Here is a 13,032-nt window from a genome sequence, read left to right on the forward strand (position 1 = left end):
AAGAAAGAAAAGATTTGAGTTTTATTATAAAACAAGTCACATGCAGCGATGGACTGGAAAAAAGCCTCGTCAGGCTAAATGACCTTCACTAAAGTCTGACAGGAGGACAAAGAGTGAAAGAACACTCCCATGGTGATGCGGGGGGGCTGATGAAGACCATGAAAGCATTCATTTGAATATTTTTAGAATCAAGGACTGGAAAACTTGTTTCTGGGACTGAAAATGTCACACAAAGTTCATACTACATACTGCAGATTTACTCACAGATTCCCTGAAACAAGCCCAAATAAGAAATGATATCTCTGTGAATGAAAGTTACCAGATATGCTTTACTCTGGGGTCTAATATATATCAGATTGGTGTGTAAGTTGACAAATAGACTTGACATTCACCTCTAGACCCGGACTGAGGCTCTCCTTCAGAATATCTAAATGCCTGGGATCAAACACAAACTCAAGCGCCTCCTTCCTGTCAGACAGGGGAAGCGCAGGGCTGAGTGTGTGCACCAGCAGACGACCTATTTGGACCCGGAAAGTCTCTCGACAGGACCAGAGAATCCTTCGCCACTGTTGATGTGGGGCTCCACCTCGACCTGTGCTGCCCTGTGGACCCAAACCACCAATACAAGGTTAGACTTTACACATTACAGCACCTGAACAAGCACTTTACAGCCGAGAAAGACAAGCTTCTCACTGACTGATGTCCATACCAGGCTGATCTTGATTCCATCCATCATGAGTTTGAGGATATCTTTCTGAAAGCTCTTCTTGCTGGCAGGTGGAAGAGTGAAAGGTGTTGGAGAATGTGGGACAGAGGCCGAGCCACTCTCCTCTTGTGGTTGATCACCAGGTTCTGGTGTGAAAAGCTGTTGGTCTGGAGAGTCTGGGATATTCAGCAGGTCAAATAAGTCCTGACTCACATCTGAAACGACAGAAACAATTTAAAAGACGACGAGGATTAGAGAGAAAACAGACGATTCGGTCGGATAATTCGAAGGAAGACAGCTTACTTACCGTAGTAAATGAGTCTGTTGACAGCAAGAACCACAAGCCTCTGCAGCCGCTGGACAAACTCGGTCTCACTGGCACGAATGGGGTTTTCCTGGCTCATCCTCCTCTGCATCATCTGGTTGAGTTCATCGCTGGCTACAGAGCGCATCCGCATCAGGAGAGAGTCAGTCTGGGCCAGAGAGAACCGGCGACGACCTACAAGCACAATTTTGGTGTGTCTTCAGTTGCAGTAATGCAAAGCGCACCGATGCATGATAGCACAAACATTTAAAATATGCGCACGTATCTCCTTTGATTATTAGGAGTCGCTGATCAAAATGCCATTTGTGCTGAAATGCTTAATGCTGATTCAGTGAAGCATTCAAACATGCACACACAAAGGCACCAGTAGCACACGAGGGTACTGGGCAAATTAATCCCCAAGGTGAGCGCCATGGGGCAGGGTGAGTTCACGGCAAACAATGGGAGACATGCTCTGTGACGGGGAGGATGATCTCCGCCGTGGAGCGCAGTCCCAGCTACCTGCATCACAGTGGAGCATGTAGGACGGAGCTCCGGAGGGGGAGGGGAGGGGGGAGTCCTGGGACAGGAAGCTGAAGGGAGGGGACAAGGGGATCTGGCCATAGGAGCAGTAGTGCTGTCTGGGGATGCGAGGGATAATGGAGTCTTTCATGGCAATGGAACCTTTAGATGGGGATGAGGAGAGGATCAATACACAGACAGAGTTCTACCTCAACACTCAGGAAGACACAAGCAGATGGGATTTTTACCGTTGAATCGGCTTTGAAGCACTCACCTGCGATGCTCTTGCGCTTTTGATAGATGGCGTGATGCGGAGAGCTCGGCGCATTGACAGAACTGCTCAGCTTCTGAGGCTCTTGGTTGGCTGTTGTCTTTATGAACTCGATCGCAGACTGAAGGACGCGGAACTGCAGAGCCACAGCCATCTCTGGGGAAAAAAACAGACAGTGAACGTGGTCAGTTAGAGGTCTGTCCTGCTAAATGATTGATGAGCTTCATGCAAAAAAAAAAAAAAAAAAAAAAAAAAAATCAGTCCTACGAACACATTCAACAACAGTTTTTCAAATTCAGCTGAATAAAGCTAGTGCCCTTACTTGAATATATATTTTTTATTTAATTTTGTTTCCAAGATCCACAAAAGCAATCAGTTGGACAACATTAAATACAGAATCTTATAACATCAGACTGTTTGGTTAAGTAAATAGACTAAAATCACACTAATACAGTACAATATAGTACCTTTTTTTAAATTAAAAAAATCTTATATTTAATGCTATGTAGAGCTGCTTAAGCTTAATGATCAGGACAGACTGGCTTAATCATTAAAACGTGGACACTTAACTTTCTGCAGCTTAATAGCAGCGAAGATTAGGTGCTTATTGTTGGTTTATTATTTTCATTTTATTTTAATCTCTTTTATTGATGGAAACTGCTTCACATTGCACTTGCTGTACGAACTGTGCAATACAATTTAAGCTACTATTTTTAGTAGTAGTAGCAGTAGTAATAACTGCTGTAGGAATACTGATGGTACAAAATGAATCATGTTTTTGTCTGCTGATCAACAGGACTTCAAGCTACGGTCTGTTCGATTCTTCTTCTGACAGGTAGCCTTCAATAACAATTTGAGGCAGCTGATTATACTAATGATGAATCACACACACTTCATGAACAGATGGCGTTCATCAAGATGAGATGAGCTACTTCAAAAAATGGTGCAATTAAGATAATTCAATATGGAACAAAAGTCACAGAACAGGATACGAACACAGACACTGTTTTGCATTAGGCCTACTGAGGACAGTAATACGGCTAAATATGATTGCTAAATAGACAAACAAAAAAATAAAAGGAGCAGAGTCATGCCATTCTAATGTTTCTGTGATCACGGAATGATTATATCAGATCATAAATATAGCGAGGAAGTAAGTGCCATCGGGGAGGAGATGGGAGAGATATTTTTCTGAGCAAATTTAGAGAACAATGAGAGAAAACCATTTAGCGGGAAGATGAAAATAGAAGATATTTCTCAAATTATGTTTTTTGTCAAATGAGTTTCCACTCTGCAGTTGTAGATAATGAAGTCACAATCCTGTTCCTTTCTGCAGTACAATTCGACAGCTTGATATCATCCACAACTGCAGAGCATGGAAGATAACGAGACAGATGTATTTTGCATGTGTATTGAATTTCAGAAACACAGCCCTCACCCTGTGTGCGACGCATCTTGCTGGTCTGCATGAAACCCAGCAAGGTAATGAGGTCCTCGATGATGCGGAAGTATTGGGACCCTGAAGAGCTGCAGGAGTGGATCGTCACAGCGACTAACATCTGCTGGATGTCACACACCAGGAGCTTGTAGTCATTCAGGGGAATACTGCGGAGAGAGGACAAGAAAAACAAGAAAATATGAAGCACAGGAAGTCAGTCTACCGATCATATATGCAAGATCAACCAACAGTAAGAGGATTAATGATTTAATTCTTGGCTCAAAGGTTCAGCACAAAACCCATGAACCCACTGAGGTGTTTGAATGAATCATTCTCTGTTCTGGCAGCCTTACCCATTCTCCATGCCATTGAGGGTGGAGAGGGTGTTAAAGAGCACATAGAGCAGGCCGTGGTCTAACAGGATGTCTGCCAGCTTGGGGCAGGCGTTGACGAGCTGCAGCAGCATGCACAGGATGCTGTGCACCAAGGAGTTCTCATACAGGGAGTTCTCAATAAGACCCAGCACTGGGATGATACAGCGCTTTCTGAAGGGTGAGATATTTTCCATTTCCTCCAGATCCAGACTGGAAATACAAGAAGAAAAAATGTGATAAAATATGCACAAATATGTGTGCTTCAACCATTATTTATACTGTAGACAATTCTATGCATAATAATATGAAATACAGCGCCTATGGTGCACTAGATGTTTTGGCTTGACAAGTGTATTTTGTCAGGACTCACTCTTCCTCCAGGCCCACCGGTCGCCCAAACAGCATCTCCAGGAAGCATTCAAGGAGCCCCTGGCTGCCTTGGTGGATGTACAACTGGTTGGCCAGCAGTGAGAAGCCGTGGTTCTTCAGAAACTTCTCCTTCTGCTCCTTGAGAGCTCTGCTGAAATAGGCATCGAGCAGCTGGGAGAGAGGAGCAGAATAAATGAGGTCTGTGAGCACAGAGGAGTACTGTCCTGGGGCCTCATTTATAACCGCTACATACACACAAAACAAGGATTGAAATATGTGTGTAACGCTTTACACAAAAAAGCTGGGAATTATAAAAACAAACCAGATGAGGAAAATGCACGTATTTGTAAGGAAACCATAACCCATGAGGGTTATATACACTTTGTGCTTTAGATATCAAGTGTATGATTTCATCTGCTGTGCGTCTATAGCCTGTTGACACTTAAATACCAAGTGGTGAGCTTTGCAAGTCGGTCGACACTCAAGCTGCTTGTTGCATTAACAGTCGCTACAGCTGTCACTCTCTTGATTGCAACACTGTTTCAATTCCAAACAGGAACAACATGTAAGTCAATAATTATGAGGGATTTGTACTGATGAGCTTTGGTTAACTGTGGAAATTTAATGGGTGGACTATGCAGCTCTCCAGAGAGAGAGCACCTTCACAAATTGATTGTGACTTTGGAAAAATGAAATTTGCACGGATGATTCAGTGCACACATGTTTATAAGTATGATTATTTTTGTGATGCAGATACTATGCTCTGTTCTGTAAACAAGGCCCCAGGTGCTATAAAAGTACAAGAGCACCAATTGTACTGAAAATATGATCCAAATTACTGTTTTCTCCTGCTTGAGTAATATCTTGCTAATAACTTCAGGGCCCAGCTTGTTAAGGGATTTCTTAAAAAACAAAACATGTACATGATTAAATAGACCTAATGACCTGTGGGACAGACAGGGTACGGGAAGTTGAAAAGTATTCAGAGACAGACAAAAATACTGTTGATTTTGGACTTTTGATGGGATTTGCTGACATTAAGAAAAACAATTTGGCTGTTCAGCATCTCCAGGGTTGTGGTTGTTTGTATTTTATGCACTCTGTAAGCTTCTTCTTTGCTGTCTATACAATTCTGACTTTAATCTTACAAAGCCATTTTACTTACTGTGAGTTTTTTGAGCAAAAAGTGCTCACTCAGAAGCACAACATGTAAATCATATGTATAAATGTGGCTTGCGGGAAAGACAATAAGGAGAAAACATCCTACATTAGGTAACAGTATTGTGCGGTAAAAATGTACTCTCACTTTACAGAATGTGAGACTCAAAGAGGAAACGGACCTTCATGACTCCTTGCTGGATCAGAGGTGATGAGTGATTGACCAGGACAATGAGGGCTTCTGGCTGCACGAGTTTATCCATCACCTCCTCGAGCATGAGGTCAGGCAACAGCAGCAAGACACCTCTCAGAAGGTCATAGAGTCCACAGCAGATCAGCACCAGGCAGTCCTCTGTGCTGGACCTGAGACACACAACTTAAACTTTAGTGGTGAATTCCTGTGCATGAACAGCTATATCAAATTCCTCAAATGGTGCTCTTAAAATGACAGGTTAAGTACATAAATAAAGTATATTTTAATCTAACTTTAGGCTGCACATTACGTATGTGTACACATGTTAGCTGGAAATCGTGTCAAACTGCTATAGAAACTTGTTTTGATAAGTGTGAGTGTGTACTTTGCACTTCAAGGGTACAAAATTTGCATCAGTCAGAGGAGAAGCTATTTGTCAATGAAGAAACAACACATCAGTAGAGAGAGATTGCTGATACTATTTTTTCATTAACCCTGCCTGAGCAGCATGAAATCAAAATATAAAACAAACACCATCCACATATTTGGATTAAAGCCCTTTTCTGCATTGCTTGAAACAATGAAATGAAAGCAGATATCTTAATGTCACACAACCCACACTGTGTCTAATAATAACATATCAGTGACTTTGCAGAATTACAATGAGCACATCTCTTTTTTTTTTAAATTTCCTATCAGCTTAAGTCAGCAGCTGGCTGACAAGTGGAAATAAATTGAAACTATCACTACAGTAAAAATCATTTTAAGAGCAGGCTTTGTTCGGGCTATTACTGTAACTAAATGCTTATATGAAGATTATGCACCACTGGTCTTTATCACAAGTGTGAAACGTGTGTGTAGATAAACACAACGCAAAACTCACATGAACATGGATTAGATATGTTGAAAAAGACTAGTTAACGCCACTGTACATGCCTGGCCAAAGTCGGGTATAGGTTGCCTAAATTAATATTATAATTAGTCATGACTACTCAGAAAATGCTGAGAGTATTGGTTTGATAGTAGTAATGCCACGTCTGACACTCAAATAAGCTGCTACACTAAAGGGTACTAAGGTGGGTACCGGTCATTGGATTCAGTCTTGCTGTGGGCCCTCTCGTAACCAGGAGAATAGGTGTAGCTTTCCCAGTCTTCAGGCATGGAGCCTCGGTCAGCGGCACTGGGCCAGCGGCCGATGGTCAACGAGCCATTGGGAGCAGGGAAGGCCAAGCCCAGACTGGCCAGGTTACTGTGGCTCCTCTGGAAGGACTGGATACCCTTTAAGCTGTCAGGGCGGCGTGGCGCTTCATCACTGGCCCAATCAAACCTGTCTTCAGACTCCGCCACCCCGACACTCCCCTCCGCAAGACTGTCCACCTCCGCTACCTCCTCGCGCTCCTCCTCCACGCTGATGGATGGCGTACGCAGGGCCGCTCCTTCACCTGTGTCCTTCGAGTCACAGATTGTCTTGGCTGATTCACAGCTGCTCAGGAGCTGCTCATCACCTCCGCCCCTTTTGAGCGTCTCCGTGCTGCCGAGAGCCTGCTGAGTGGCAAGGGAGACCCCGTCACCTTCACCCGCCTCATTTGAGCTGCCGTGTCCGAGTCGAGGTGTCAGCAGGGGCGAGCAGTACGGAGATGGCGCCAGACTAGGGGGGCGTAACGACTGATCATCACCTCCGTGCTCAGGCGAGGGAGCGTGGAGATGGCCTGGAAAACAAAACAAAGCAATTCAGCTTTTACAAATGATCAGACTTTATAACTGAAGGCTGCAAAGGACCTTATTTGTATGCAGGGACATTGTACAACACCTGAAGTGCAAATAGAAATACTGACAGACCCGCTGTTGTGATGAATAATATCATAAACACAGAATCATGACAGTACACTGATAAATCTGCGCATTTAATTGTGGTGAGACAACAAATCAAACAGGGTCCATTCAGCAGATGTCTTGTGTTTTTGTGCTGTGAATCTATCACAATGTATTGTTCTAAGTATCCGAGTCAAATCTATTTCATTTATAAAGCCCATTCCTAATGATGCACAGTGCTTTGCCTGAGACAGAAAGAATAAAATTAAAAAGCAATGTTATGATGATAAAAGGGGATTATAAATGTAAAAACAAGAACAATAAAAGCTCAGACAAAAGAGGCATAGTTAAAAGATATGGAAATTTACATAAAATAAAGAGAGATGTTGTTAGAGCTGCCATTATATTAAATTGTTCTTAAGGCAAAAAAAAAAACCACTTAAAATGACCTAATGCTCATGCATCAGCTTTTCTTCACAACTAATGTTTACAATAGGCAACTGAGAAAATAGGGCTGATACAGCGCTAAACATGTTTAACAAATTTCCCTTCTTAGAGGCGCATACACTCAGAAAAGCACTGCTGATCATTCAATTTATAATGTCATTCTATGCAGCAAACTAAAGCTTTGTACTTAATTAGCATTACTGTGTTGTGCGCTGGGAGTGCATTAAGGTCTGTGTTATAAAGCTGCAGCAGCTGTACCGTCATGGGGAGCATCAGTGAAAACAGTCGGGGAGAGTGACACCACAGAGCTGCTGGCAGACTTCCCTCCACTGTTGGAGTGTCTCAGGTACATAATGGACTGAACCTTCTCCTGGTACAGCTTCCCATCTGACAAGCACAGACATCAAAAGAGCTCAGTGCATTAAATTTCTGGCACTCTGAAACAGAGCTGCTGTGTTCAGCTGCGCGGTTTCTTCACCTATGTGTAGGGAGAAGTAAAAGCTGGATGGAGTGTGGCAGACGTAGGTGTTGGTCGGCGGGTGAACAGCCAGCAGGAAGTTATAGATCAGTTTCAGCAGGTCCATGTCTGGAGGAGAGCCGAGGACCTCCTGGATGATTTTGATGAATGACAAACATACTTCCTGTGGGATGGCAGTCAGATGCTCGTCCCGATGCTCCTTAAGACAAACACAAGGTTTTTAGTAAATGTATCTGAGAAGAGGAAGCGCGCTATGAGAGCAGCTTTAGGACGATGACCTACCTGTAACACCTGGCAGGTGAGCAGGAATCGATGCACCACCTCAGCTTTGAGGAACTGACGAACGTTAAAGACCTGTTGAGGGTGGTGAACCCTGATGAGGATCTCTAAGGCAGCGAGCAGCGTTTCCCACACTCCACACTAAATAGAGACAAAACAACAGAGTAGAGGTAAACACATTAACTGATCGTTATCTGATGGTGGGGATGAGAGTATTATCGCTCCTCGGCAAAGTAGATCACTTTAGGACAAAGCATAAAAGACTCTTACACTCTGTATATTAAAAATATCATCTGCAGTGCAGCCACTTAAGCTTAACCATCCTTTGCGTACACAGGAGTCTGCAGTCCATCTGTGCATCTGGGTGAAAATTACTTTACTCGTTTTTAAATTTGGGGCATTTTTGAGAAAACCACATTAAAAATTAAAATCAGTGAGCACATGGCCACTGAGAGCTGCTCCTGGAGTGTAAGAATTTATTACCAGCTCATCATTAGATGAGGGTGTTTTGAGCATTCTGCCCTTCATCAGGAATGGATGTTAATAAATTAACAGACCTTGGGAAAAACTAGACACACTGAGATTTACCAAAGCCATTCAGGAATATAAAAAAGTTGTCTCTCTTTGTATTTTTCTCTACTACTGTGTCTTAAAATGTGATGAGGAAACATACTTTAAATTTAGCTCATACAGCGCATTCATTTACCTTTAACAGAATTTTGCCACCTTATATGTGTGATGATCGTGTGGTTGGAAATGTGTTTGCTCGTCTTTGTGTATGTTTATCGTATGATGTTTTGCTTCTTTTGTTAGACATTGCTCAATGTTTTTTTAAAAATATATTTTCCGCAAATCAAATCCGATTAATTTTATCATGCATGCACTTACCTCAGCCTTGGCCCAGATCTTCCAGTCCAACAGAACATCTGAGAGAAGCCTGATATCCTGCACCACAGCGATCGACTCAGTGTCCAAACGGAACTGACCATCGTCCCCCAGGAGCAGGATGGGTCCACTGCAACACCCATCAAGTAAAGTCTACAAAGACACAATGTGGCTATTAGAAATACAGCCACGTCTAAAGTGTTTCTATGCCGCTTACTCTAATCAGACACATACCTCAGCATATTGATAACAATCGCTGCAGAAACAACCTTACTGTGCAAAACCTTAAATAGGAGGAAAATCAATGTATTCGTCATGAAATTTTTGGAATGCTTATCACTCTGTCAAAACTAATGCCATTTGCTCCCTGAGCAGCCCTGTCTGTATTGATCAAAGCCTATAAATTGTGACCAGCTTCACTGCAGTGGTCATAAATCTTGCAGTCCTTTATGCCTGGGGAAGACTGAGGTATTAAAAGACAAAAGCTTGCAGTTTAACACACAGTAACACTGTCTGTATGACAGAGTAAAAAGGTTAAATTAACTTTGAGATATGCAACAGAAAGATTTCTTACAGCATAAACTGATAAGTATATATAATATATATATTTATGTAATAAACTTCCAACAACTGCAGCACAGTATGTTCCTTTCTACATAGGAATGATTATGAGTGTTTCATATTAATAATCAGTGCAGTTCCGTGCTATACAATACAGGATGTGGAAACAAAGTGACAAAGGCAATCAGAGGTGCTGTGTGACTCTGCAGGAGCTTAGTGTTTCATCAAGTCAGACAGAATCCATTTCAGCACAGAGCCATCACACAGCTCAATTACAGACACAGCCAGAGGGTCAAGTAACAGCAGGGTCACCAACACCGGCTCAAAGAGGCACCACTGCGTTGGCCTGGATCAGATTCATGGCAAAAACAAGTGATTGTGAATATATTTTACTGCACTGATCATCAGAGGCTGTGGGAACCGAAGAAAGCAAAGAGTTCAGGACGTGACTCACTTTCAGCATATGATATCCTACGATGCATTTGGACTTGATGAGGACCTGATGGATCATAGAGTAACCATGGTAACAGTCCATTTCGTGGATACGGTGTTGGTTAAACTTGGACAGAGACAGCAGCACTCGTAGGGCCAGAGCCTGGGTCTTCTCACAGTCACTCAGCTCCACCGTCTGGACACCGCAGAGCCCGAGAAAGGAAGAACAAAGAAATGAAAACAAAAAATACTGAGCATGAGAACAATGTACGTTTGCAGGTTATTACTTTGCTGAAGTCTCAAGCGGTAATTCATTCAAACAAATATATCTTTACTTTTCTCTTTTTGTCTTAGAAACAAATTTTCTCACTGTACTTTTCATTTGTAGCATCTTTAAAAACATGTACGATGCAGCATATAAATTCTGGAATGCCAACAGAGTAAGAGCTTATTTGCTAGGACATTTACTTTGTTAATCAGTATGAGATTTGATTTATCTATACTGTTTTAATAGCTCAAAAAAGTGGCAAAGAAGCAATGGTCTTGTTAACTTTACTTCAACAATCTATTGGAATCAATATATGAGGGTGATAGAAGACAGAAATTCTTCTGTTTTCTCTGAGGCGATTTATTTATAAATTTCCTGACACATTATCTGATGGGAATACACTTAATATTTCAGAAATGTTATGACAAATAGCCACTGTGGTCTCTGAGCACAGAGCTTTATTAGAAAGTAAGGATCATCCTACCTGTGCAAAGAGAAAGACAAAATTTCCCGTTCCACCGATCTTGTGTAGGACGCTCTGCAGGCCGTGGGTTTCCGTGGGGAGCAGAGCTCTGAGAGCGTTGGACTCCAGGGAAACACTCTGCACTTCTTTGGAGCTGAAAGGCCGCTGGGTAATCACTGTTTTGGCCTGACCTTTCAGTCTGATTACAGGTTCATAGATGGTGTAGACTCGTGGACTGCTGGGGGCATACACCACTGCCAAACTCTCCTAGGCAGAAGAACAACACACACAGTCAGGGAAAAACTACCATCTTGTAACTTTAAATAATTAATAATATTGTGTATATAGTACATCTTTTTGTATAAATAAATTACCAAACTAGCCCTAGTACAATTTAGACCTGGGCGAGCCTTGCTTAGAGTTTAGGAGAAGTTAGAGAGAAGTGGGAAATAATTCGTTTTTCTTGTATTACTGCCATTTTTTTTAATCAGCTCGGCTATTATCAACAAATTCATTAGGATTTAATGGGAGAAAAACTATTATCAGTCTGACTGAAATAGCTGCAGCTTAACTATAATAGCTTTTTTCCATTTGGGAAAAATTACTTCCTACCATGCAGTATCATTAATGACAGCTAATTGGAACAGCACATTACTCATACACCGTGAAATGAAACAATAAATGAGACATAGGAGGGATTTGCTATGCTTACAGAGCACTTGAATCACCAATACAAGTACGAAGTTTAACATCTGACATGCAGAAATTGGGTAACAGAAGAAAAAAAAACGTGACAATTACACATTTATTTTCTTCCTTCACATTTCATAACTGCGCTCTCTTTGTGTTGCGATGTGGATGATGATGCCTTGTGCAAACAAAGACTTACAACCAGAGTCGTCGTGTCTATATCCTTGCTCTTCATCAGAATCTCTCTGACGTTCTCACACTTCAGTCCTTCCTGAGTGACAAACTTGGAGAACGTTCCACTTGGCTTGCCATACTTGCAGGGCATTATGGAGGTGAGGTCTGGTCCACTGGTGTAAAGGTAGAAGGCCTCCTCTGATCCTATTCTAGACCCTGACACAGGCAGACAAACATATAGTGACAGAAACCAACATTACAATGGCATGAAAAAAACATTTAAGCCTCAGATACGCCACCATCCATCTACAAGTATGAAAAGACCTCCAAAAAAAAAAAATATATATATCCATCCTTGAACATCTCATGCGTGACATGAAGTCTTGTCAGGAAAAATGAGCAAATCTAAACTTTAAATTGTGATATTTCATCAAGACTCACAAACAAATGAACCGCCTGCATAAACTACATCCCTTAAACTCCCAAAAAATGACGTGCTCTTCAGCGCAATAGAGAAACCCTGATTTACTCAGCTGCAATCACAATCATGTGGCAAATACTCTGCAATTTCCAGGTGAACTGCAGGATATGCTTACACCGATCACAGAGAAGATGGCAAGAGTGACTGAGCTGAAAATATAACTAAGTATGATGCAGCATGGATCAGAAACAGCAGAGAGAAGGGCAAGTTGTCACAAAGTTGTTGAAAAATGCCTCGTTTGTGGATGCAAATATGCGAAAAGGCCTTGTCGGATAGACTACTCATAGCATGTGGGTGGCATAGCACGTAAAACAAATAATCAAGAAGTTATTATTTATGGCATTACATCTGTGTCATATTGCACAAGAGACATTTTAAAATTCTCTCTAGTTGCAGTAAAAAATTAGTCCATTGTGAGTAGGACACAGGAGCAACACCCAGAAACTGTTGCTTCTCTTAAGAAATATCGTAATCATTTTGATGTTTCTTGGATAAGGAAGTGGTAAAAAAAAGAATTGTGAGAAATCCAAATTGGACCCCGGAATCAATCACATTGTTAATGAGCTCCATTATTCCATCAATAAGTTACAAAGTAATAACCTAAGCAGTCTTGCAACACAAGACCCTTGAGGCGCAATGGTGCACCTTGATGTTTTATTTCTTGCTTTCTTGCAACTTCTTGAAATCCTGCAGTCCCTCTTTTCCAAGAAGAGAGTGCTACCAACAC

At 41.9% G+C, this 13,032-nt stretch overlaps 1 protein-coding gene across 3 annotated transcripts in view; it reads right to left on the bottom strand.

Annotated features, from left to right (window-relative positions):
• lyst (lysosomal trafficking regulator) overlaps positions 1-13,032 on the bottom strand; it is a 63,925-nt gene that overhangs the window by 15,498 nt on the left and 35,395 nt on the right. For 2 of the 3 annotated variants that reach the window (XM_051959809.1, XM_051959807.1), the window contains exons 17-32: positions 11,850-12,040; positions 10,982-11,227; positions 10,252-10,425; positions 9,240-9,389; positions 8,355-8,492; positions 8,073-8,271; positions 7,853-7,981; positions 6,420-7,044; positions 5,325-5,505; positions 3,986-4,155; positions 3,595-3,825; positions 3,242-3,408; positions 1,807-1,959; positions 1,014-1,205; positions 710-921; positions 393-602 (exon numbers count right to left, since the gene is read on the bottom strand). In XM_051959809.1, coding sequence (XP_051815769.1) covers positions 393-602; positions 710-921; positions 1,014-1,205; positions 1,807-1,959; positions 3,242-3,408; positions 3,595-3,825; positions 3,986-4,155; positions 5,325-5,505; positions 6,420-7,044; positions 7,853-7,981; positions 8,073-8,271; positions 8,355-8,492; positions 9,240-9,389; positions 10,252-10,425; positions 10,982-11,227; positions 11,850-12,040 — 3,368 coding nt within the window. The remainder of the gene's footprint in view (positions 1-392; positions 603-709; positions 922-1,013; positions 1,206-1,806; positions 1,960-3,241; positions 3,409-3,594; positions 3,826-3,985; positions 4,156-5,324; positions 5,506-6,419; positions 7,045-7,852; positions 7,982-8,072; positions 8,272-8,354; positions 8,493-9,239; positions 9,390-10,251; positions 10,426-10,981; positions 11,228-11,849; positions 12,041-13,032) is intronic. The other variant, XM_051959808.1, reaches the window with a different exon arrangement.

Source organism: Acanthochromis polyacanthus, chromosome 15, assembly GCF_021347895.1.
Source record: "Acanthochromis polyacanthus isolate Apoly-LR-REF ecotype Palm Island chromosome 15, KAUST_Apoly_ChrSc, whole genome shotgun sequence".
NCBI lineage: Eukaryota > Metazoa > Chordata > Actinopteri > Pomacentridae > Acanthochromis > Acanthochromis polyacanthus.